The 25333-nt window shown below is 40.7% G+C and overlaps 1 protein-coding gene across 1 annotated transcript; it reads left to right on the top strand.

Moving 5' to 3' along the window:
* Positions 1-1723: 1723 nt before the first annotated feature.
* On the top strand, positions 1724-23013 carry MEX3C (mex-3 RNA binding family member C). The gene is made up of 2 exons (XM_022584465.2): positions 1724-2584; positions 19967-23013. The coding sequence occupies exons 1-2, from the start codon at positions 1849-1851 to the stop codon at positions 21190-21192; spliced, it is 1962 nt and encodes a 653-aa protein (XP_022440173.1). The 5' UTR covers positions 1724-1848; the 3' UTR covers positions 21193-23013.
* Positions 23014-25333: the final 2320 nt, after the last annotated feature.

The raw sequence follows: 25333 nt of genomic DNA, 5'->3' as shown, positions 1-25333 counted from the left end.
ACATGGCCATAAGGGCACAAAACTGAGAAATAGAAGGCATAGTTTCAGCCTTCTTTTGGACTCTCTCAGGGTGTCTTTGTAACACCCTAGACAATTTAGAAAAGTCCGTGCTCATTCAAGCTCACACATAAGAAACGATTTTGAGGGAGAAAGATATAATAAATCCAAAATAGAAAGGATCTCAATTTATAATTCAAAAATCAAGGTCTAGAGCTACTAGTACTCAGTACTTGAAATATGGCTAGTGTGAGGCGAACATACATTGAGATGTCCTAGTGTAAAATACACACCATTTTCAAAGACTTAGCGCGAAAAAACTATAAAATATATCAATAATTTTATATCGATTGCATGTTGAAATGATGTTTAATATACTGAGCTCAGTATATTTATTAAAACTGTTTCCTCTTACTTTTTATAATCGGGACACTAGAAACCTTAAAATTACATTATGTTGTTCACATTCTACCTCTGTAAGACAACGCAGGTGATTAAGACTAACCTGGGGAGACCACCTGGTACTAAAAGGGCGGAGGTAAAGGGGAGCGGGGTGGGGCGGGCGGACGGTCAGAGCCTAACATGAAGTAAGGTAATAAGATTTGTTTTTAACACGCCATTTAAAAATAAACCCCTATAAAAGGTAGCCACTGTGTGGGATCACCCGGACAATACTGTGGGAAGAACGTCTTGGAGGAGGAAAAGATTATTTAATTTCCTTGAAAAGCCCCAAAGAACTCAAGTCCAGCATTTAAGGTTCCTGATGTAACCAACCGGCCTCGTATTGGAAGCCGGGCCAGCTGGGCGTGGGAGGGCCCTGCCCGGCGGGAGGAGCATTCCGGAGTGGTGCAGGGAAGGCCCAGGAGCCACGCGGCTCAGGAAACCACCCCCGCGGCTGGATAGGAGAACACTTCACTGGCCCCTCCTTTGGTGACTCTCCCTAGGCCCTTACCCAGCAAGTGGGAAATCACTTCTTCAACAACGCTCTCTGGGTCCATGCCTACGCTACACTCCAAGTCCGCTCTCACTGTGGGCTAAAAGACCCCACCCAGGCGGGCCAGAGGGATGCGGGGGACCGAGAAAACCCAAACGCCTGCTTCGACTGCACGCGCCTGCGCGAAAACCCCTACTGGCTCCTAGTTTCAGCCTCTGCTGCCTTGCCTTCGTCCCGCCTCCCTTTCCCCGCCTCCACCTGGTACGTCACAAAGAGTGACGTGTAAAGCGAACAACCACAGTCCCTCTCCTCGACAGCCAGTAGGGAAAGGGGAGGGAGGGGTGGGGGGGAGGGCAGAGGACGGAAGGAGAAGGCTTGGTGGGGCTGGCTCATCTCGGTCACCCAATCAGAGCTCTGGGGAGGGGCGGGGCGGGGCACGAGAAGAGGGTGGGGGGTGGGGCTAGAGCTAGGAGTTAGAAGGCTGCGGGGAGGAGAGGGCGGGCTCCCAGCAATTAAAAGCGGCCAATCAGGGCGTGCCGGCTTCATTCGGAGAGCGGCGTGGGGCGTCGCTGCCGCCGCCGCGCGCGCCGGGGGCTGGCTAAGGCCATGAAACAAAAGAAACCCTGAGAGGGGAGCCGCTGCCACCTCCACCAGCCCGCCCCGCTGCCGTCCCCACCCACCCACCTAGTTACCTACCTCTGCCACCTTTCCCTGCTCCTCCACCCCGCCCTCTCCGGTCTCCGGGCGGCCCTGGCGCTGCTCGGCCCGGGTCGCCAGCCCCGCCGCCTCCCCAGAGGAAAGGTGTTTGCGCGCTGAGCAGGGCCGGAGCCCTGTCCGCCATGGGGCTCGCCGCCTGCCGCGCCTGACCCGGCCGCCGCCGCCGCCGCCGCCGCCGCCATTGACAGCGCGCCGCCGCGATGCCGAGCGGCAGCTCCGCGGCCCTGGCCCTGGCGGCGGCCCCGGCCCCCCTGCCGCAGCCGCCCCCGCCGCCGCCGCCGCCGCCGCTGCCACCGCCCGCGGGTGGCCCGGAGCTCGAGGGGGACGGGCTCCTGCTGAGGGAGCGCCTGGCCGCGCTAGGCCTCGACGACCCCAGCCCGGCGGAGTCCGGCGCCCCGGCGCTCCGGGCTGCGGCGGCGCAGGGCCAGGCCCGGCGGGCGGCGGGGCTGTCTCCGGAGGAGCGGGCTCCTTCTGGCCGGCCCGGGGTCTCGGAGGCGGCCGAGCTGGAGCTGGAGGAGGACGAGGAGGAGGAGGGGGAGGAAGCGGAGCTGGACGGAGACCTGCTGGAGGAGGAGGAGCTGGAGGAGGCAGAGGAGGAGGACCGGCCGTCTCTGCTGCTGCTGTCGCCGCCAGCGGCCGCCGCCTCTCAGACCCAGCCGATCCCGGGCGGGTCCCTGGGGTCGGTCCTGCTGCCCGCCGCCGGCTTCGATGCCCGGGAGGCGGCCGCGGCGGCGGGGGTGCTCTACGGAGGGGACGATGCCCAGGGCATGATGGCGGCGATGCTGTCCCACGCCTACGGCCCAGGCGGCTGCGGGGCGGCGGCGGCCGCCCTGAACGGGGAGCAGGCGGCCTTGCTCCGGAGGAAGAGCGTCAACACCACCGAGTGCGTCCCGGTGCCCAGCTCCGAGCATGTCGCCGAGATTGTCGGTCGCCAGGGTGAGTGCGGGTGTGGGGGGTGTCCAGCTGGGCTTGGCCCCCGGGCGTGGGTGGGGAGACGAAAGAAAGGAGCTTGGGGCAGAAAAGGCGAACCCGGAGAGTCCTCCAGGTCCACCGGGAAGGGGTCTGGGAGGAGCTGAGGGTCGACGAGATGAGAAGATGGGTCACCTTGCGAATACCCCACGGTGTTCCTCTCATCTTGCGTGATAAAAGGTGCTAAGTTTCTCGAGCCACCCTATCCGGCGGTGTTCACTTTACTCGGGCTTTATTCCTGGAACGCCCGGCTGGCGTGGCACCAAAAACCTCAGTGAGGTGGTAAAAGGTCGGGTCGGTTGTGGATTCGGTGTTGTGCATAGAAAGCTTTGAGATTGCAAGTTTGCGCAGCCGACCGTCTTTGTAAAAGCGCTCAGCTTGCCTTAGGACGGCTTGTTGGGAAGAAGAAATGGAGGCTTGTAGAAAGAGCTTGTTCGAGAGGAAAGGGGATGTTCAAGTGGTCGTTCTTACCGCCCGCCCCTCCGCTGTTCAAAAACTTAGGTTTTTTGCTAACTCTCTGTTGATCTTACTGTATTCGTTTCGATACATTTTAACTCTCGAAAAGGCACATTGGGTACCTTTTAGAGCACTTTAGGGTGCACGATGAAGAAAAATTGGACAGTAAAGTAACTGAGTTAAGGAACTTCATGCGTTTATACAGTTTTCAGTAAATTCTCTTCACTTGCCAGCACACCAGTACTGCAGACAGACTCCTCCCACATTGCTCAGACAAAGGACCTAGGTCTCAGATTCCAGGAGTAGATTTGTGGAGGTGGGGGAAGGGATGCCCAGAGTACCTCTGTATCCGACATTTTTAGGGAAGGTCTTATGCTCTTTAGTGTAGCTCTTTCCCCCTTTATTGAAGGAGTAAATATTGTCTGCCGCTGCCTTATTACAGTATGATTTAACCTGGTTGATGCATGTCTTTCTCCTGTTAGGTTGAGAGCATTGTCGGGGTCAAATAAAGAGAAGTGATGGCGCTGCTGCTTAAATGATCTCATCTTTCCCAAGTGGTCTAGAGTACACATAAATAAGAGGTCTGTCGAAATGGTGGTTTCAAGTATCAGAGTTGGCTCATCTCTTACCTCTAGGATTTTAATAAGAAAAATCCATCTGAAATCTGGTTAGAGGAAATAGCGCATTTCAGACTGCCTGGTGACTGGTACTTAAAGGCAGTGTTCAAAGCTGATGCCCTTCAATTAAGAGTTTATTTCTGTAGTTTGGTAGATAAATTTTGCATGCCTTTTTTTGTTTTTTTCGTTTGTTTGTGTTGTTTCGTTTTTGCAATACTGAAGATACTAATCCAGGAAAGAACTGTTTCACCTCACATAGGATAAAATTGTAACATCTCAAATTATAGACTCAGAATGAGTTGGTTATTCAGATAACAACATCGGGGAATTGCTATGTATCAGGTTTGTATTTTGCCAGGCCTTGAGTTTATGGCAGTTGGGAATGTGAGGTTAATTCAGACTAACTCGGCTGCCCTTAAGAAGCTAACAGTCTAATAAACAGCGGAATGGCGCTAATCTAATCTGTAGTTAATGGCATTAACTATAGTGTGTGACAAAGTGGTACGTATAAGAACATCAACCCTGGAGGGTCTTGGAGAACGGATAGGACTTTAACAAATGGAGATGAAAGAATGAGGGACAGTATGAGGAAAGGTGTGGAGAAATGATCTCTAGGTATGGTTGGAAAGTTGCTGCTGGGGGGGAGGGGAAGTTTTTTTTTTGATACTTAGGGTCTGATACTTAGGAGAGTGGTGAAAAGGGGCTGGGAAGGTGTCTGTTCAGGCCTTACTACGGTGACACTTCCTCAGCACAAGTTGCTTCAGTGTGCTTATGGTGACAGTTTAGGATAATGAAGGAAAAGAACACTTACAGGACAGTTTTACTAGGGGACAAGATACTGATATCTTTTGTATATTTAGTTTAATACAAATTTTTGTCTTCTGTATTATACCCTTTAAAGCATGATTAAATGTTCCTTAATTATGCAGACTGTTACCTTTACGCAGATCCATTATTTAAAAGTAAACTGAATTTATTCCAAGTTTGTATTTTGTACCAAATTATAGCAATGAAATGGTCTTTAGTTTTTCTTTTTAGGGCCGAGCTTACTGGTTAATAAGGAAATGTGAATCTATTTATGTCTTAGGGCATGGAGACAAATTGCTGACTATTCCTTTTACGTTTAATATTTTCCCAGAGTTGACAGCACTGTTAAAAGTATGTCATCCTCTATCTTATCTTAAGAACAAAAAGTCTTATCCTTTTCCTGTTCTGAACCATTCAACTAGTGGATCATTGACTCCCTTTGCCACGAACACCCCTCAGCAGCACCATGATAAAACCTGTAAAGTTATTTTCGCACTCCTGCAGGCAACTTCTAATGTTTGCATCCTTTTACAGTGTGATCATTTCCCCTTTCCTTAAGTGAATAAACAGGGCAAATCATTTAGTTTACTTTTTGCTTTGAATGAACAAAATTTTCCTCCTTAAGAATTATTCCTTCCTGCCATTTTATTCATTACCTGAAGTCATAATTTTCTGTTTGACATCTCCTAATTGGTTTTGGAAATAACTATGTCACAGATGGAGACATCTGTGACCAGCTCTGAAGCAAAGAGTAGGACAAATGGAATTCTGAGTCATATAGACTAGCAACTCATGTAGATGGCCTCTAGCTCCATTGTCTTTCAGAAAAACTAACCGCTGCTTTTGATTGTGATGAAAGTTTGCAGAGCGTTGACCTCATATTTATACTCCCCAGCAGCATGTGGTCATTTGCAAATGTTCAATTGGCCCCCTTTTTTAAGTGTGCATCTCATTTTGAAACCAACAACACTGTACAAGAAAGCCAGGAACTGAAAAGAGGCTAAAGACTTGTAATCCAAGGTTTTATATTACTGTTTAAGATTAATGTACTTCTTTAACTATTTTCATTAGTTATTTACTTGATGGTCTATGTGTGTTCTCTAGCCTCCTAGTCAAGAAGGGCTATTTCTGGCTTTTTTTAATTGTATACTGTCAAAAAACATTTAAACTAATACTCTCAGTATCTGGATATTTATGAATAATACATATGCTGATATACTATACATTATAAAACATGTAAACAATTTTAAAAGGATGAGGTAAAGATGGAAATTGGAGTGTTTTGATTTTTTTTTTTTTCTGCACTCCAGTGAATTTTCTTGCACCCTACTTTGGCTATCACTGAGCTAGACCTTCTTAGAAATTTTTTTCTTCTTTATTGAGCTGCTCTCTCTCCACTGATCCCCAGTGATTGTGTATATTGTCACTTTTTAAACAGTTAATATGTTACATTGCTTGAAGTTGTCTTAAATACATCCTTGTGAAAAAATTTTCCCACTTTCCTAGGGTGGAACCGCTCTTCCAAGTTCTAAAAAGAGAAAGCTTGGTCTTGTACATAAATTCCCTGTTTAAGAAAAAATATACATTTCATGAGGAGAAATCGTTTCAGAATAACGCTAAAGCCCGGTGTCTCTTTTGTGGAAGAGGGGGGATTGTTGGCATTCTCTCTGCCAGTTACTATATTACATGCCATTTAACTCTGCTAGGTGTTTATCCCCATTTTAGACATAGAAACTGAGGTGCTGATAGGTATCTTGCTCAGATAGTGGAACTTGGGGTTAGACCAGTTTGTTTGCTAGTAAAGATAAAGTTCTCATTCTACATTGCTGCCTCAGTATTGAAGCATCTTGCTCAGAAAGGCTAATAATATTTTGGGTTAATTTCTGCCCTAATCATGGGTTGGGGTACTGTATTTCTAATATGCACAACTTAAAATATCATCACTGTCCAAATTAATTTACTTAATAAAATTTTGGTGTGTACTACACAGAAGGCACAGGTCATTCTAACATTCTAGTTCTAATGTGTCTAACTAGAAATTCACTGTCATTTATAATTCAGAAAGTTAATTTGTGTGTATATATATGCTAGCTTTAAAAATTAAATGTTGTCATTATTCTAGGCTTTAAAATCTAAATAATAGTTTGTATTAGCTCTGGGACCATTGGGGAAAGTTCGATTATTATAATTGTTTTGCAAATGGGTGGGGAATCTACTGCCTTTTCTTCCTGCCTTACTCAGCTAATGAACTATTTGATTCACTAGGGAGGAAATGGAAAATAAAGTGGTAATTCAAGGGTGTATTTTCTGCCCCCTGTTAGAAATGCCAGTGGCCAAAATGATCCAGGGAATCAAGTATTTGAGAACTATTAATCTGTTAGAGATTTCCATTGAGGAAAATTTCCAACAATGTCTGTGGGTTGGAATTCTAGATAGTTCTTACATTTTAAGTTTTCAAGGAAAGGTGGAATGTAGTTATAAGACAGTGCTTAATATTTTATGGATTTGGTTTTGAATGAATTTAATATTTGTACAGATTGAAGAATTTATTGCTTTTGTCTTAAACTGAATACAAAAATGTTTTAGAATGTATGTTTTAATATAAAAATATTTGTTGCAAACTGTCCCAATTTGCCTTTAACAGTCTCTGCTCAGCTGTGATATATTGGAAAGAGTCAGCAATCAGAAATGAAAATTCCTAAATTCTGATTACTCTGTGCCAGTAACTCACTTTGTGGTCTTGGACAAATCACTTAAACTTCCTAGGCTTCAGATTCTTCTTCAGCTGGGTATAATCATATCTACAACACCTCTGGGGACTATGAATTGTACATATATGAAACTGTAAGTGATAAGCACATACTACTTTTGTTAAGTTAAATCTGAAATTAATTCGAACCACTCTGTTAATCTCATTCACCTTTCCTCAGCTTGAGCAGACAGTTTTCACACATTACTATATTCGTCTAAGGTGATAGAACTAGAATGAACTGATGTCTAAATGCCTGATAGGCAAATGGCACCTCTATTCAGATAGGCTTAAATGATGCTGTGATAACAAAGAACCCCAGCATCTCAGTATTGAAACAACAGTGGTGTATTTCTTATTCACAGGGGCTGTGCTCATTTTAGTCATTCAGAGTCTTAGACCAGTGAAGCAGCCACCATCTCAAGTGTTAGCTGGTCTTCCCCTGTGCCAGAAGGATGAGAGACAGTGGCACAGCACACCCTGGTCTTTAAATATTAGACCCAGAAGTAATAATGATCACATCCGCTCATATTTCATTAATCAGAGCAAGTCATCTGGACACACCTAACTTCAAGTGGGCGAGTAATTACATTACAATCATGTGCCTACAGGAAAGAGCCAAAATATTCATGATGTTTACCACAGTATTATTTTAAAATCTGTGGGATTGTGACAATTTTTTAAATGTAATTTATGCCCTATAGGATTTGTAATTTAAACTTAAAATGAAAAAATTATAGATAAAAGTGGTCATAACGGGAATAAAGACACAGACCTACTAGAGAATGAACTTGAGGATATGGGGAGGGGGAAGGGTAAGCTGTGACAAAGTTAGAGAGTGGCATGGACATATATACACTACCAAACGTAAAATAGATAGCTAGTGGGAAGCAGCCGCATAGCACAGGGAGATCAGCTCGGTGCTTTGTGACCCCCTAGAGGGGTGGGAGGGAGAGAGATGCAAGAGGAAAGAGATGTGGGAACATATGTATATGTATAACTGATTCACTTTGTTATAAAGCAGAAACTAACACACCATTGTAAAGCAATTATACTCCAATAAAGATGTTAAAAAAATAAAAGTGACCATAAGATACTAAATAGGAAAGTGTATTCACAGTTTAAAAACTCCTTTAGGGACTTTCCTGGCAGTCCAGTGGTTAAGACTGCAGGGGGCAAGGTTCGATCCCTGGTCGATCAGGGAGCTAAGATCCCACATGCTGCGCAGCGCAGGCAAAAAGAAAAAAAAAAACTCCTTTAGGAAACTCCAAACAGATTATGGATAATCTGTTTTAAAATCCCATTGATCTTCAGGTGATTCTAAAGTGATATATTTATTAAACTGCATCTTAATCCTTCTCAAATGGCTTATATACCATAATGCATGTTTACTTTTAACTTTTTCCCCGTACTACCATTAGGTACCATATAGACATTTATAAGGATTACATCTGATATTTAAGCTTTTAAAATGATATTCTAATACTAGTGATACCAAGCCAAACTATGCTAAATTGAATATGCACAGCATAATGTTATTTGAATACTTTGAGGCTTTATTCCACGACTGATTTTGAGAATTTTAAGTTACGCTGCATAATTATAGCACCTCTTTCATGCCAGTGTTCGAGATTTAAGAACAATTCGTGTGGGCATGGTTTGTTGCCTGTGTTCAGTAAGCAAAAACTGCAGTTCATTGTGTGCAGGGGAGCCTGATTTGACCACAAGTAAAGTGGTATCGTGAAATAATAAGACTAGGCCTTAAAATAATAAAATTTTTTCATGAGCTGCAGATGTAGTTGAAGGTAAGCATAAAGTAGTTTCATCTTAAACGTAGTTAGAGGAGAGTGGGGAGGTAATAGTTCCAAACTACTAGAAGGTTACCAGTGTAAAATGTTTGCCCTTTGGGCTGACCTTTTTATTACTGTCCCCCTTTCTATACCACTCTCCCCTCCCCTTTGGCTTATCTTCTACCTTTCCACCAGTACCTGCAGGAAAGGACATTGAACTTGGAGTTAGGAGACTTGTTAGAGAGCTGGCTTTACCATGGACAAATCGCTTAACCTCACTGAGTCTCAGTTTCCTCTGCTGGGGGGAAGCTAGTCCATCCAGCTGTTCTTCCCAGCCCTCCCCCACCCGCTCCCCGTTGTGAGGATCAGGTATGAGAAGATGTCATTAGTACAGATTCACTGTACAGTGGAAAGTATAGAGGTAATAAATTATATATGAGGCAGGGTAAAGTTTATAATTTTTTTTACTGCTAGATTTGTACGCTGAGCAAATGCTAGTTGAAACCAAAAATTGTCATTTTAGTAAGTTTTTCATAGGACATATATACCACTAGATATTTTTTAAAGTTTACAATGTCTTAAAATTTTATTTAAAATCAGCACTTCTGAAATGTATTTCCCGATAAAGACCTAAGCTAGTCTATAGTCTGGAAGAGACTCATTTACGAATGAATCTGATTCCATTATATGATTCCCATACAGAGGTAATTCTCAGCTTTCTATTAACATCCTCCAAAGGGCATGAATCTAATTTTAAAATCCCCAGTTAGGAAAATTGTTCTGCCTTTCATCTCTAATTTACACCCTCTTCTGGGTGTCACAGCTTTTGTGAAAGGCCAAATATGAGCCCTTCTTTTGTTAAGTATGTCGATCCTCTTGTCTAAACTACGTGAAAAAGGAGGGGTTTTTTTAATTTAGTTTAACCTCTGTTTTTAAAAATACGTTTATGTATGCAGGGAATTCTCCACTTCTAAGAATCAACTAGGAAAATAAGTCAGGTTGAGAGAATGGTGTATTTAGGGAATTGGGGATTTTAGGAATCATTAGTTTATAACTTTGGGCAGTTCTCAGCTTCAGTTTTCTTCACATATGAGATTGAACTAGATTATCTCTTGTAGCTCTTATGTTCTTATTTTTGTCCAAAAAGAGTTTCTAAAATCATGTAAAAGTAAACCAGGTTTCAAATTACCAATTAGATTGACTTCAACATATCTCCTCCCAGTTTCGTAAAGTTTATAATACCTTAACATGCTTTTCACAATCTAAATATAAGTTTTATCTTCAGGATTTAAATTTTTTTAATGTTTTTAAACTTTCTATAGAAAATTGATTCATCTGATTTTAAAAAAAATATAACAAACATTTAAATGTGTCAGGTAGTATATCATCTCATTTGATCCATTCTTATTTCCACCATACAGATAAGGAAACAGATCTATGGGGATACAAATAACTTATCCAGGGTCTCAAGCTAATAGAATTAGAGACTTGAACACTCCAACTCAGTAAGTGGTAGAACAAGCAGACAAAGCAGCGAGGATATAAAAGGCTTGAACACCACCAGTAGCCAACAGTATAAGAAAAGAAAATGACAGATCAATATCTGTACTTGAACACATGTAGACACCAAATCCTTTTGGTGCTTGAAGTTTGGTACAAGTCAGTGAGGGCAGAACTGAATCTCAGTCATCTTAATGTCAGTTAAAGTACCTGAAACATAGCAGATACTTGCTGTTTATTTTATTGAACTGAATAGTTGGATTAGAAACTTGCCATTTTATTATTTATCATTTTAGTTTTCATGTTGTGGCGTTTTCTTCCCTCTTGCCTTTACTTGAGGAGCCAGTCAGCCTAAAGTTGTTTGGATCTGTTTGTTTTAGATGCTACTTGATTTAGGGCATTAGATGTCCATATGAATACTGGTAATCAAAACTAAGATCACATAAATGAAGCCGTTTGAAGTGTTGACATAGTGATGTTTAAAGTGAAACAGTATTCTTAACAAAAAATTTCAGAAAATTTTGACTAGAGCTACAAGAAGGGCCCTTGAACCCAGGAAAGGAAAGCTGTTTCTATATTGTGCGTTTAGGAATCCATTGCATTGCTAATCTAAACAATTTATTTAAATGTTGGATTAAGTTGTGTGCATAAGAAACACTCTCTTACTGGGATTTAGCTGATGTTCATCAGTCTGTGAAGCTCTTAATACTGAAAAATTGAGTCCTTGTAAAATTATAGGTGTTTTGAATAGTCTGTCTAGACTCTTCCAAGAGGAAAGGGATCTTAAAATCATTAAAGAATATGATCCCCTCATTAATTCTAATATATCATGAAATGTACATATAAAATAACGTGTTTTTCTAATGCTTTTAGAGAAAAATAGTATGGAGTAGTGAGAGGAGTATGGAATTATTAAGGCAACTTGTGTTTGAGATCTGACTTTCCAGCTGGGAGATGTCTCTAAGCTCTTTCAGTTTAGCTCTTTCCTATCCTTCCTAAAGCTATTAAGCCAATCATCACTCTGTTATGATTAAATGAAAATATAGGAGAGTTTGGAAAACTGAAAAGTGCTACGAATTTTACTATTTCAAAGCCAAGCCTATTGGCTCAGTTTACTCATGAAATACTTGAAATGGTGGGGGGGAGGGGGGTTAGGTAGCCTAAAAAAGCTGTCCTTTACTGAACACAGGCATTGTAATAAGTATTTTTAATACATTATTTCATTTAATCCTTGCAACAACCAAATGAGAGAAGTAACTTTAATTATAGTTCCTCACCTATAAAGGGAGAGATAGAGGTTTGGTGGCCTGTTAAGAGCTCCCAGAGATGGTGTGTGATGGTCTGTTCAAAGTCTTATGTTCCCAGCTATAATTCAACCTACTTTTCTTGAGGAAAGGAAGAATAGATGTACGCATGTGGGATATGGTAGTATCTGATTTCCCAAGTGCTTTTTAGACTTCAGAAGTGATTTTGTATTTCCTAGGAGAAAAGGGACTAGGTCAAAAGATAAAAGCATTGGAAAGGAGCTAGAGGTTGAATGACCTAACATTAAAACCACAAGCAAACTCTGGTGGTAGATTAGAACCCAGTGCTGCAGATAATCAGGTTTTTTTCCTTACATTATTTCCTTTAAACTAGACCTCGGAATAGTATTAGTAAGTGGTAGCTGTGATAAAGTCATATCTATATTTGTATTATTCTTGAGTTCATAGAGCCTTTCACACACACAGTCTTCATCTTTTCCAAATGACTGTGTTTATTACTCAGAAGATTTGGGGGGGCGGAGGGGAAGGGGAAGTACTAGGAGGGTTTTCCAGGTTATTTAGGGAAATATCTGGGTAGAGATAAGGAAGAATAAGGCATGTTTAGGAGATGATAAAATCTGGGAGAAGGTAAGTCATGGCCACTTAATTAGGAGATGGATGGGGTGGGAGCTGGGGGTAATTTAAATATCAAGCCCAGAGTTCTAATTTTCTTGAAGGTAAAAAGAACTACTCAAGGAGTTTCACTCCCCCTCTTCATTGTTATTAAAGTGTGTTTCTGTATGTGTGTGTATATACTGATTTCCCTTTTAAAATAAAACCTTTTGGAGAGAATTTCTGAAGAAAGATATACCCCAAGGATGACCCAAAGTGAAAATACTCGTAGTTTTGGTGTGTGTTTATAAGGGTTTTAGCTTTCTTAAATCACCTTATATTTGTAGCTGATTGATGAAATGAATGGGAAATACAGTGAATTTAATTTCTGGAAAACAAAATCCTCTGTCGAAAATCTGCAACACTTCACATAACATTTGGGACTTCTTTAAAAAAAACAAAAGTTCTTTGCACCTACAAGATAGACTTTAAACTCCCTTGCCTCATGTTAAAGACTGAATCATCCCCCATCTGACCTGCTCTCCTGCCATTCTACCCTCCAGTCACTTAAAGCTCCCACAACACTGAGCCAGGTGTGGCCATCTTGTGCTCTTGATTCCTGCTTTGGCACTTGCAGTTCCCTCTACTTTCCTTCCCACCTGGCAGAACTACTTTCTTCAAGCTTAAGTTCAAATGCCTTTGAAGTCTTCTTTCATTTTCTATAAGCAACAAAGCCCTCTCCTTTTCTGTGCTCCCACTGCTTTGTATGCCTATTTTCATTAAAGCAGTTATATCAGTATTATCTTATATCAGTATTATATCCATATTGTTCTCATGACTGAGCTCCTTTTCTTTCTATACTGTGAGCTCCTTGAGAGCAGAAATTATGATAGTTCCTGTATATCACCTGGAATTAGCACCAGCACCTTTATAGGGAATTTAATATTTGAATGGGTAAGTTTAAGCATCAGGCTTGTGAATGTTTTGGGCCAAAGAAGGAGTGATTTAGCTAGGAACACCTAGCCAAATCCCTTAGGACAAGTGGAGGCCAGGTTTTACTTGTGCATCTCTTACCAAATCACTTATGTCTCAACATAAACACTCTGTCTTTGTCAGCACCCTGGCTTATCTATTTCTTTTCTACCTATTTTGATTTTTATCGATAGTTTATCCCTTCACCCTACTCCAGTGCCCATGATCCCCAGACTTTTCTTGTATTTATATCTAGCTACTTATATCTGGCGACTGCCCTGGACATTGGGTCTCTCTTCTTGGGTTAGGGTTTAAATTTTTTCTGAACCAAATACTTTCCTTTGTTCAAAAGCCAGGGACCTGGAAGAATGGAGGAAATAATTGGAGAAAGGGAAAAATGGTAATGCGGTAGGCAGAATAAACCCCCTTTCCCTGAAGATGACTACACCCTACATCCCTGGAAACTCTGAATATGTATATGGAGTATGGACCTTGAGATGGAGAGGTTGTCTGAGATCATCTGGGTGGGCCCAGTGTAAACACAGGAGTCCTTAAAAGCAGAAGAACTTTCCCATCTGGGTCGGATACAAGAAGGGGAGAGATCTTAAGTATGAGAAGGATTCAACCTCCATTGCTGGTTCTGAAGATGGAGAGACAGGGCCACAAGCCATGTCGGTGGCCTCTAGAAGCTGGGAATGGCCTTCAGCAGACAGTCGGCAAGAAAGCAAGGAGCTCAGTCCTATGATGGTAAGCAACTAAATTCTGCCAATAACCTGAATGAGCAAGGAAATAGATTCTTCCCTGGAGCTTCCAGAAACACAGCCCTGCAAACACATTGATTTTAGCCCTGTTGAGACCCATGTCAGACTTCTGACCTACAGAATTGTAAACTAAAAAATTTGTGACATTGAAGCCACTATGTGGGGTAACACTAAAAAACTAAAGCAGGTAATAAGCAAAATTAAAGGACAGGGCTTCCCGGTGGCGCAGTGGTTGGGAGTCTGCCTGCCGATGCAGGGGACATGGGTTTGTGCCCTGGTCGGGGAAGATCCCACATGCTGCGGAGTGGCTGGGCCCGTGAGCCATGGCCGCTGAGCCTGCGCGTCCGGAGCCTGTGCTCCGCAACGGGAGAGGCCACAACAGTGAGAGGCCCGCGTACTGCAAAAAAAAAAAAAAAAAATTAAAGGACAGAACAAGATTTCTGGATTGAGGCCTCCATTTTCCTTCTAGCTCTCAGCTCCTACAGGCCACCTGTAGTTCCTTGCCACGAGGCCTCCATGGACAGATCAAGCACAGATGGTCTGCTTGCTTCTGGGCTAGCCAGAGCACATCTGACTACTTCTGAAGCCAGCTGGAGAAAACTCTTTTAAAGGACTCGTGATTAGGTCAGGGCCACCCATGTAATCTGGATAATCTTCCTATTTTAAGGTGAATTAATTTGGACTGGAATCATATCTACATTACAGACTGTAATTCTACATCTGGTTCTTCTAAGTATGTCATTCCACCTGTTTCATGGAATTAAAAAGTGGCCTTAAAGATCTAGTCTAGTGCTTTTAAGCTTTTCTGACTGTGACCCGTCCCCCCCCACCCCCCACCCCTTGCAAAGGAACATTTTATGTTGCAGCCCATTGTACACATATTTACTGAAACATTTGGAACCTATTCAATTGATATGGCAAACCATGGTTTCAGAAACACTGAAGATATCATTTCAATTCCATTTCTTCAACTCCTCTCCCAGCAACAGAGGACCTCTCCCTCTTAACTGCTCAGGCAGCTGGTGGAAGAGGCTCTCTTTACCCTGGAGAAGCAAGACCCAATCTTTGCTACTGTACCAGGGAGTGAGAGGACCAGAATTCTGGCTGCAGCTGAAGAGTTTTAAGGTGAAACACAGTCCCAGCCACAGTGATAGTGAAAGGGGAAATGGGTTCCTACAGGAGGGAGGTAAGTTGGAGGCTTTCTCTTGGGAGAATTTACTTCCAAATCAAAATTGCAGCTATGCAAGTCATTAGTTCTTAATCTCTACGCAGTCTGGTATAGAGCTTGCCATATGTCGGATTTTATTTGTAGCTGTAAGAAAACAATTATTAGTCCTTACTTCTTGGACTTATTCAGCTTAGAGGTTATGAAATCGTTTACTCTGCTGTTCATAAATTTTTTTTAAATCTCAGAACTAGCCAAAAGTCTGATTGATATGCTTAGTGTAATAAAATGTATCATTTCTTCATAACTAATTTAAAATTTTTTCTAATTTAATATTTCTTTGGAAAAAAAACTAATGCATTTGTATGGTTCAAAATTTGTAAGAAATAAAAGTGTACAAGGAAAATTGTCACCCTCCTACCCTGTCTCCCTAAGTCAACCAGTTTTATGACAGCAGAGTATTCCCTTATGTAGCTATACCAGCCTCACACTAATACAAACAGTAATATAATGCAAAGGTCATTTGCTCCTGTGCAAGTATTCCTACAGACTCAATTCTATGAGTGGGATTGTAGGGGCAAAAGGATACTTGACTTGTAATATTGATGGATATTGCAAACTGCCCTTGAGGAGTTTATACTCTCAGCAGCTAAATATGAGGGGTTTTTTTCCCCATTCTTACTAGCACTGTTTATTTGTTTTTGATATTTGACAGTCTTATAGATGGAAAATGTTACCTCAGTTCACATGAAAATGGGAATTTTCATGTTTGGAGCCATTTATGTATTTCCTTTTCTGTGAGGTATTTCTTTCACCTATTTTTTCTGTTGGGTTTTGGTGTTTTGATATATAAGGGTAGGTATATGGGTACCTGTGTAAGAGAGAAATTAGCCATTTGTGATGTGAGTTGTAAATAATTTTTTTTACGTTGTATTCGGTGAGTTTTGCCGTGCAGCAATTTTTTTTAAAGTGCAGTCTAATTTTTCAGTACCTTTATGGCTTATGAGTTTTGTGACACTCTGAGACTATAAACTTTTCAATGGTTTTTTAAAATATCATTGCACTTTCAAATAGAAACTCAATCTAAAATACTCCAAAAAGTTTTTTTACCTCCTCTACCTGCAAAATAGTAAAACAAATTGGTTTTTTCTCCTTAGTCTGTGCCATCTGTTTAGAGCTCTGCCTATTCAAATTGTCCCAAACTTTATAATGTGTGTATATATTCTAGAAACCATGTGTTGGTTGTTGGGAGCTCAGAATATGCATGTTCTCAAAGAAACAATAATGTGATTGATGAGGTTTCCTATAGGTTTCCTGATCTGAGTTAAGGCTGCTGTGTTAAAAACTGTCTTATAAAATTTAGGAGCGAAAAGAAATACTTGTTTCTCTTGGCAGTGGCGTATAAGGGGTTGGCTTTGCTATCTTTCTGTTCCCTCTTTCCCCTGATCTGCAAAACCTAAGCACATGACCCTTTTGGGCAGGGTAGGCCTATCTTACGGCCCTATCTGAGAGATGGTCCACACTCCATCTGTCTTCTCTGTCTTCCTAATGAGCCATGTATTAAACATCTATTTATTTGTACCATCCATAGGCCCAATAGTGTCTGTGTACCTTTAGGCATATTTTCTTAGTTAATATACCTACTAGGTATTAAAGTATTCTACTAAGGTGCACCTGACAGTTGCTTATAGTCTCAGAAGCATTTAGAGAAGTTTCTTAATGCAGCTTTCTAATGTTCACTACAGTAAGGGTTGAGAGGGGCCAACCCTAGACTCTCAAGCTAACTCTCCCTTTGTCCTTAATAGAAGTGTCCCAGTGTTTTTCTGCAAGATGATCAGGACCCTCTTTGTTAGAAATGTGTGATTCTAGCAGACTGCCTTCTTGTTGAGTTGTAGCTCAGAGAAGAAACTCACGTGTCCAGGTAATGATAGTAACTCCCATGCGTGTGTAGTGTGAAGAATTAGGTGTTCATTCCACCCTTTCAGACTTTCTTAGGCATCTCTCCATCAGTCACGTATTGGCCAATGGAAAATGATTGCAGTTCTCAACCTCAAGCAGCACCTACTGTGCTGACTGAGGGAGTTTCCTAGAGATTTAGCCTGTATAAATGATAAGTAGACGTAGAAGTTTTATTGTTCTGGTCTTCCAGTTCACTTTCTTTTGTGGAGCAAAAGCAGATATATTTTCCTATGCTCAGAAGTTACACTATCAAATTAACCTTGTAGTTCATTGTAGATATAAACTTACAGCAGCACTCTATAATAAAAACTTTCATGTTTTACAGTTGTGTAAATTTGACTGATTGCACTCGGCCCTTCTTACCTCCTCCAGTTACTGCACTGAGTGCTTTCTTTGCAATTTTGCTTTTAGCTACACCACCCACCCACCCCCACCCCCTAGTCTTGAATATAACCTTCAGGTTAGAGAAAACCTGACTCTGAAAGTGTTTTCATGATAGGTACCTAAGATCCAGCAGTGAGAAAGCGGCCGTTTCTAAGTTCTACAATTTGTTGGAAGGAGAAACAGGATCTTCATTTGTGGTTCAGATCCAAAAGTTCAGTGCTAGGTTGAGTAAAGTTGTTATTGAATAACATATTCAGTAGCTTCATAGCATAAAGTTAGCATAATCAACTCCCTTCAACAGGGTTGGACTAGCATTATGGGGCCAGAATATGAAAGGCCGGGAAAGCTCAACAAAAATGCTTAGATGCAAAGCAATGTGTATAAGAAGGGCCCAGTGTTCTTATATAGAAAAATGATCTTTGTTTCAACAAATGTTATATGGCCACCCCGTGGCATGTACTTATAGCCAACCACCCAGTGCCTTGAGAATGCTTAGGGAGCCACAAACCAGTCCTGAGGGAGAGGAAGCTCCAGAGAGGATGAGGCATCTAAACTAAAATCTGAAGGGCTACCAGGAGTTAAGCAGAGCTGGTAGTAAAGGGGCAAGAATAAAGGAACATTCTGATCATGGAAGCAAGGGGGCATGCATAGGAGCTTAATATGGTGGAAGCACACCCACAGAGTTTAAGAAGTGAGGAGGGGGAAAGGAGAGGGGTACAGAGATAAGGCTAGAGAGAAGTAATCAGGTACCAGGTACAGAGGAACCTTGTGTGTGCCATACTGTTGACTTTATCCTAATGGTAAAAAGAAGCCATTAAAGCACTTTATGCAAAGAATTGAGCATGTGATAGGTGCTTTGCTTAGAAGGCATCATCTGTCTAAAGTGACTGTAGAGAATGGATGGGAGTGAGGCAAGAATGGAGGCAAGGAGATCTATTTGGTGCGGGGTGGAGGGTACTTCTGGCAAGCTTCACGTTAAGACCTTTGAAAAGTATAACCCCAGAGTTTTATGCCTTAGTTGTATATTTGACATCTTTGTTACCGTTCGAAACCCTCTAATCTTATGCAGTTGGCACTGGTAATGGGTGATTACTCCAAAAAGTAATCATGGGTAGTTATGCATAGGTGTCTTAGATATTTTACTTATTTAACTTAAACATACTCAGGATTTAGGGCCAAAGCCTTTTATTTGAGAATGGGGCTGCCAACCAGCATAGTCCTTTGATAAAACCACATTCAATGACCATATTCCATACAATTTCCAATATGTTTCTTTTGAATTTAGCAAAGTTATTCTGTGTTAGTTTTTTTACCCCAGGATTTTACAGTTGTCTCACCCATAGTTCAACAACATCTTTTTTTTTTCTTTAAGGTACTCGTCTTTATTGAAATTTTTAAAAATAATCAGTTTTCATACAAGTTCAGCATCTTCTCACATTTATATGTTACTGCTTTATGTAATTGTTAATTTAGTTAATGCATGAGTGCAGCTAGTATAAACAGATTGGAATCAAAACAACTGATTCTTAGTGAAGCCTGAAATCCAACTGATGGAACAGAAAAGAGATGATGTACTAGCCTTGAGCATTTTGCCATTGTCATCAATTGAGTTTTACAGAGGAAAGAGTAATGTTAAGGTAAAATAATAAGACAGTTAAATGGACGTCAGTTGAAGAGTTTTTATCGCAGTATAGTTGTGTGGAATTTGAAGTTCTGGGAATAGCAAAAAGACTATATAGATTATGAAGTCAGACTAGGTTTAACTCTGGCTCTGCCTCTTACTTGCTGTGTGAACTTGGACATGTTATACAATTTTTCTGTGCTTTATATTCCTTAGGAATAAAAGGAGTATAATAGTCTCATCCTTAGGGTTGTTATGTAGATTAAATAAGATGATGTTAAATGTCTCACATGTACATTAATGGTTTTTCTTTGCCACCAACACCCTGCACAGTAGTAAACTATTAGTGTTCTGAAAGTCAGACCCACTTATAGTGTAACTGGCCTATTTCATGCATCATTTGCAATGACTGATAACAAGAGGAAGAGACGATAAGCCTGACCTTTGAGTTAAAGACCTCCAGTAGAGGTGTCACCTCCTCCCTGAGAATGAGAGATCACCAGGAAAGTATGCCTCAGGATCTAGGAATTAGGAAAGCTTTATCATCATCTAGTGATAAGTTTTTGTGATAAAGAAAAAACTCTAAAACTTAAAGAGGGAAGAAAAACTGCCCAGACGCAGACTTTTAGCTTGAAAGGAGCTTTCTGTGATTTGTCTTTATCAATATTATTGAAGTAGATGTTGATACTTACGAAATATTTCTTTCTAACAGGTTGTAAAATTAAAGCACTGAGAGCCAAGACGAACACGTATATCAAGACACCTGTTCGTGGTGAAGAGCCCATTTTTGTTGTCACTGGACGGAAAGAAGATGTTGCCATGGCCAAAAGAGAAATCCTCTCAGCTGCAGAGCACTTCTCCATGATTCGTGCATCTCGAAACAAAAATGGCCCTGCCCTGGGAGGGTTGTCGTGCAGTCCCAATCTGCCTGGTCAGACCACCGTTCAAGTCAGGGTCCCCTATCGTGTGGTAGGATTAGTTGTTGGACCCAAAGGAGCAACAATTAAAAGAATTCAGCAGCAGACCCACACATACATAGTAACTCCAAGCAGAGATAAGGAGCCCGTCTTTGAAGTGACAGGGATGCCCGAGAATGTTGACCGAGCACGAGAAGAAATAGAAATGCATATTGCCATGCGTACAGGAAACTACATTGAGCTCAATGAAGAGAATGATTTCCATTACAACGGTACTGATGTAAGCTTTGAAGGTGGCACACTCGGCTCTGCGTGGCTCTCCTCCAATCCAGTTCCTCCTAGCCGTGCCAGAATGATCTCCAATTATCGAAATGATAGTTCCAGTTCTCTGGGAAGTGGTTCCACAGATTCCTACTTTGGAAGCAATAGGCTGGCAGACTTTAGTCCAACAAGCCCTTTTAGCACAGGAAACTTTTGGTTTGGAGATACACTACCTTCTGTAGGCTCAGAAGATCTTGCGGTTGATTCTCCTGCCTTTGACTCTCTACCAACATCCGCTCAAACTATCTGGACTCCGTTTGAACCAGTTAACCCGCTCTCTGGCTTTGGGAGTGACCCTCCTGCTAACATGAAGACTCAGCGCAGAGGAAGTCAGCCGTCTACTCCTCGTCTGTCTCCTACATTTCCGGAGAGCATTGAACACCCACTTGCTCGGAGGGTTAGGAGCGACCCACCTAGTACAGGCAGCCATGTTGGCCTTCCAATATACATCCCTGCTTTTTCTAATGGTACCAATAGTTACTCCTCTTCCAATGGTGGTTCCACCTCTAGCTCACCACCAGAATCAAGACGAAAGCACGACTGTGTGATTTGCTTTGAGAATGAAGTTATTGCTGCCCTAGTTCCATGTGGCCACAACCTCTTCTGCATGGAATGTGCCAACAAGATCTGTGAAAAGAGAACGCCATCATGTCCAGTTTGCCAGACAGCTGTTACTCAGGCAATCCAAATTCACTCTTAACTATATATATATATACATAAATACTATATCTCTATATGGACTCATAAAGGCATGGGTATAATGGTACCCCCAGTAAACTTCCTAATGAATTCTTATGACTGTTATCAGGCTTTATTGGGATTAGGCTAAAGTTGTTAGTAAACTTATAAAAGGCTGCTGTGGTAACACTAAACCTAAGTGGTCTCTTGTCTATTAGTTTGGTTTGAATTATTAATACTATCCTGTAGACCCAGAGACATAGCTTGTGTAAGAATTGCTAAAGCTGACGTTCAACTTGGCTGAGTGAAGATAATCATAGGTTGTGTGAACCTATGAGAAAAGTGTATACGTCTAAGATTTCAAAACGATGGGTCCCAAAGCCTAACCACATTAAGAGTTTATGGAGGGTACTTGGCATTACAGATGATTCAGACACTTCCAGTGCTGCCTTCTTTACACTGCCAGTTTTCACAAAATAGGTTTGTTTGTTTTTTATTTCACAACAACTTATGCCTAATTCTGCAGGATTGCAAGTAACTTTTTAATGCATTGTGATGACTTACTGGTAATGATAGGGGCTGATGGCGCTTTACTCGATCACTGGTTATAATTTGGGACAAAAACTGCTACATTGACCTTCATCTCGCCCAGAGTGCTCACGGCTGGTATGATCAGTGGATCAGGAATGCATTTGTGTCGATTGTGAATTCATACCCATTGCCTCCCTTGGTGAGTGTGGAAACGGCCACCTGGGTTTTTCCATTTCAGGAAAGGCTTTGGGATGCACCTATATTGGCTAATAATTGAGGATACGAACATTCCATTCATTAGTCTGATCAAGCTATTGATTAATTTTTAGACTATAGATCAAAATGTGAAACATTTTATGTTCAATCCATATTCGTCTTGCACATTATAAATATATTTTTATTTTTTAGTAATTTAGGGGAGGGGGGAGGGAGAGAGGGATAATAACACCCTTAGCATAATTCACAAAAGCAGCTGTGATGACCTCCAATCAGTTTACTTCATTTCAAAACTTATTTCCAATCAAAAGGAAAGATTTCTTTAAGATACACTTTTTACATTTCACCTGTGGATGTCTGTGACTTCATCCTCAGTATGTTCCCAAACCTGTGCTGGCATTGAACGGACAGAACATTATACTGGTGGGGTTTTCTACTAATTATTTTTTGAAGCGTTATTTTCCCAACACAAAGAGCTTTTTTTCTCAGTATAACAAAAATTGAAATCCTATGTGTATTGAATAGTAAATAGACAAATTTTATTTTTTATTTCCACTTGAAGAGTTACATTTCGTATAAAAGTTTACAAATAACGGTTTTTATTTTGATTTTTTCAGTATAAAAAATTGCCTTGATGGCATATTATGATGTAATGCTAATTGCTTGTAGGATAGTTATATGTCAGTATTGAAAACCTAATCTTTAGCTGCCGTCTTGTAGATACAAACGAATGTTCACCAAGCATGTATTTTGTATTTTGTTGCATTGTACACTGCAACTAATAAGCCAAGGAATCGACATATATTAGGTGCGTGTACTGTTTCTAAAAACCACAAACTAAGAATGATAAATTATCAATATAGTTTAGTATTTGCTAATTTTACTACACTCTTTTGTTATGTATATGTAGGGAAGTTATAGGGATTATAAATTCAATTTGAGTAAAGTTTAAAACCATATATTTTATGATAAAGGGCCTTTAACTTAAGATGGCCAAAGCACTGATATTATATATTTGCTGTAAAGAGAATTATAAGAGTTTTATTTTTCTGATATTAAAAGTTACTTAATAAAGACTTGTTTCCATTAACTTGAATGTATTCTCTTTGGTGTTTTTCATGTGATCATTTTTAGACTGGGAGACTGCTGTTTGCCAGAATTGAAAATTTCCTTTTACAGTGTTTCCCCTCCTCAGCCAGTGACCCTGTTGCTTATGCTCCTATCCGAATTTAGCTTTTTTCTTTAAATAAGTGTCACATTAGGTAAAACTAGAGATTTGGCTAGTGTCAGATTGTATAGTTAGTGGCATGTTTATATAGTTGACCACAAATAACCACTATTAACCTAATTGTAAATAAAATAGTGAATGATTTATACATATTAATGTTAACTAAAATCCTGAACCCAACTTAGACTTTACTCAGTTTCAATCCTTTGTTACAGATTTTTGTCTTTCTATCACTAAAACTATAAAACTAATTTTTTTCTAATATGAAGGTACAAGTTTTTAATTTTTAGTTCCTAAGTACCTTCGGAAAGGTTTTGCGGTTGATAAAAATATTACTCCGTTAATGAAACTGACTTGATGCTGACTGGAAAAAATTGTTGCCGTTTGTTAAAAAGCAAGAACAAAGACAGTTCTAGATTATTTTAATAAAACCAAAATTCTGTTCTTAATACTTAGAGGTGTTAGCCATAGGAAGTCTTTTCATCGTAAGTTTTGGACAAATTCTCAGGCTGTGCTAGACGACTCTGGAATATATAGATTTGATGGGCAGGATCGTTGCCCTGTAGAATCATTTTACTAGTTTTAGGATCAGCCTTCAGAAGTATGAAAGTTAAATTATTTGAGTGTGTTTTAGTATTTATACAATTCCAGCATAGATTGGTGAATATGAATTTAACCTTTACCTAATAATAAGGTCAGAATCTTTGAGGGGACCTTGAAAAACAATCTACTTTGGAGGCTTTCCTTGCCAGAAGAAGCCAAAACTTTGAAAGTAATGTTAGCAAAACTGATAAGCACTTATCCAAGGTCTCCGTCTGAATCTGCCTTTCCTCACATGCCCACATTCATTTTCTTGTTTAAGGACATACTGTGGGAGAGGCTCCAGGAACCCATGGACCTGTGTTACCAGGGAATTGCTGCACCACACTGGATAATCTGCAGTGTGGATAATCCAGAATTGGACAGACCTATTGAGAAGAACTTGACATTCCATTCACACAAACTTGGAGGCTAGATGCTAAACTGAAAACATTTGGATCAGCTAGCAGCTTGGTTTCTATAATGATAGGTAATTCTTTCTGTAAAGGATTTTATCAAAAGAATCCCCTTGCAAAGTAGGTTTTTAGCAAGAGTGAAAAAGGCTAGAATAATTAGGTTTAGAAAATAGATACAGAATATTGCTCAGCCATAAAAAGGAACAAAATTGTGCCATTTGCAGAGACGTGACTGGACCTAGAGACTGTCATACAGAATGAAGTAAAGTCAGAAAGAGAAAAATATCATATTAATGCCTATATGTGGAATCTAGAACAGTGGTATAGATGAACTTACTTGCAAAGGAGAAATAGAGACAGACATAGAGAACAAACGTATGGATACCAAGGGGGGAAGAGGGGGTAGGATAGATTGGGATTGACATATATACACTACTGTGTATAAAACAGATAACTAATGAGAACCGACTGTATAGCACAGGGAACTCTACTCACTGCTCTGTAGCGACCTAGATGGGAAGGAAATCCAAGGAAGAGGGAACGTATGTATACGTGTAGCTGATTCACTTTGCTGTACAGCAGAAACTAACGCGTTATAAAGCAACTATGCTCCGATGTAAAAAAAAAAAAAAAAAAGGTACAGGAATGTTATTATACTTCAGATTATTCTTACCAGTGGATGTGTTAGCATAAAAACAAGACACTGGTTCTCACTCTGCTACCAACCTCCCCTCCCTTAAATTTCTGCTTTTCTCATTCCAAAACTTTTTATAAATAATGCAGGTTAGGAATATTTATAATACAGGCATACCTCGGAAATGTGAGTTCAGTTCAAGACCACCACATATAAGTTATGTTTACACTGTACTGTTGTCTGTTAAGTGTGCAATAGCATTGTGTCAGAGAAACAATGTACATACCTTAATTTTAAAATACTTCATTGCTAAAAAATGCTAATCATCGGAGCCTTCAGTGGATCATAATCTTTTTGCTGGTGCTGGAGGGTTTTGCCTCTATGTTGATGGCTGCCGACTGATCAAGGTGGTGGTTACTGAAGATTGGGGCAGCTGTGGCAATTTCTTAAAATAACAGTAGAGTTTGCCACATCAATTGACTCTTCCTTTCATGCAAGATTTCTCTGTAGCGTGCAATACTGTATAATAGCATTTTACCCACAGTAGGACTTCTTTCAG

The sequence above is a fragment of the Delphinapterus leucas genome, chromosome 14, assembly GCF_059928025.1.
Source record: "Delphinapterus leucas isolate spDelLeu-1000000601 "Yukka" chromosome 14, BTC_Dleu_Yukka2, whole genome shotgun sequence".
NCBI classification, from domain to species: Eukaryota; Metazoa; Chordata; class Mammalia; order Artiodactyla; family Monodontidae; genus Delphinapterus; species Delphinapterus leucas.
The sequence above is the reverse complement of the archived record's forward strand: the minus strand, read 5'-3'. Positions and strand labels throughout refer to the sequence as shown.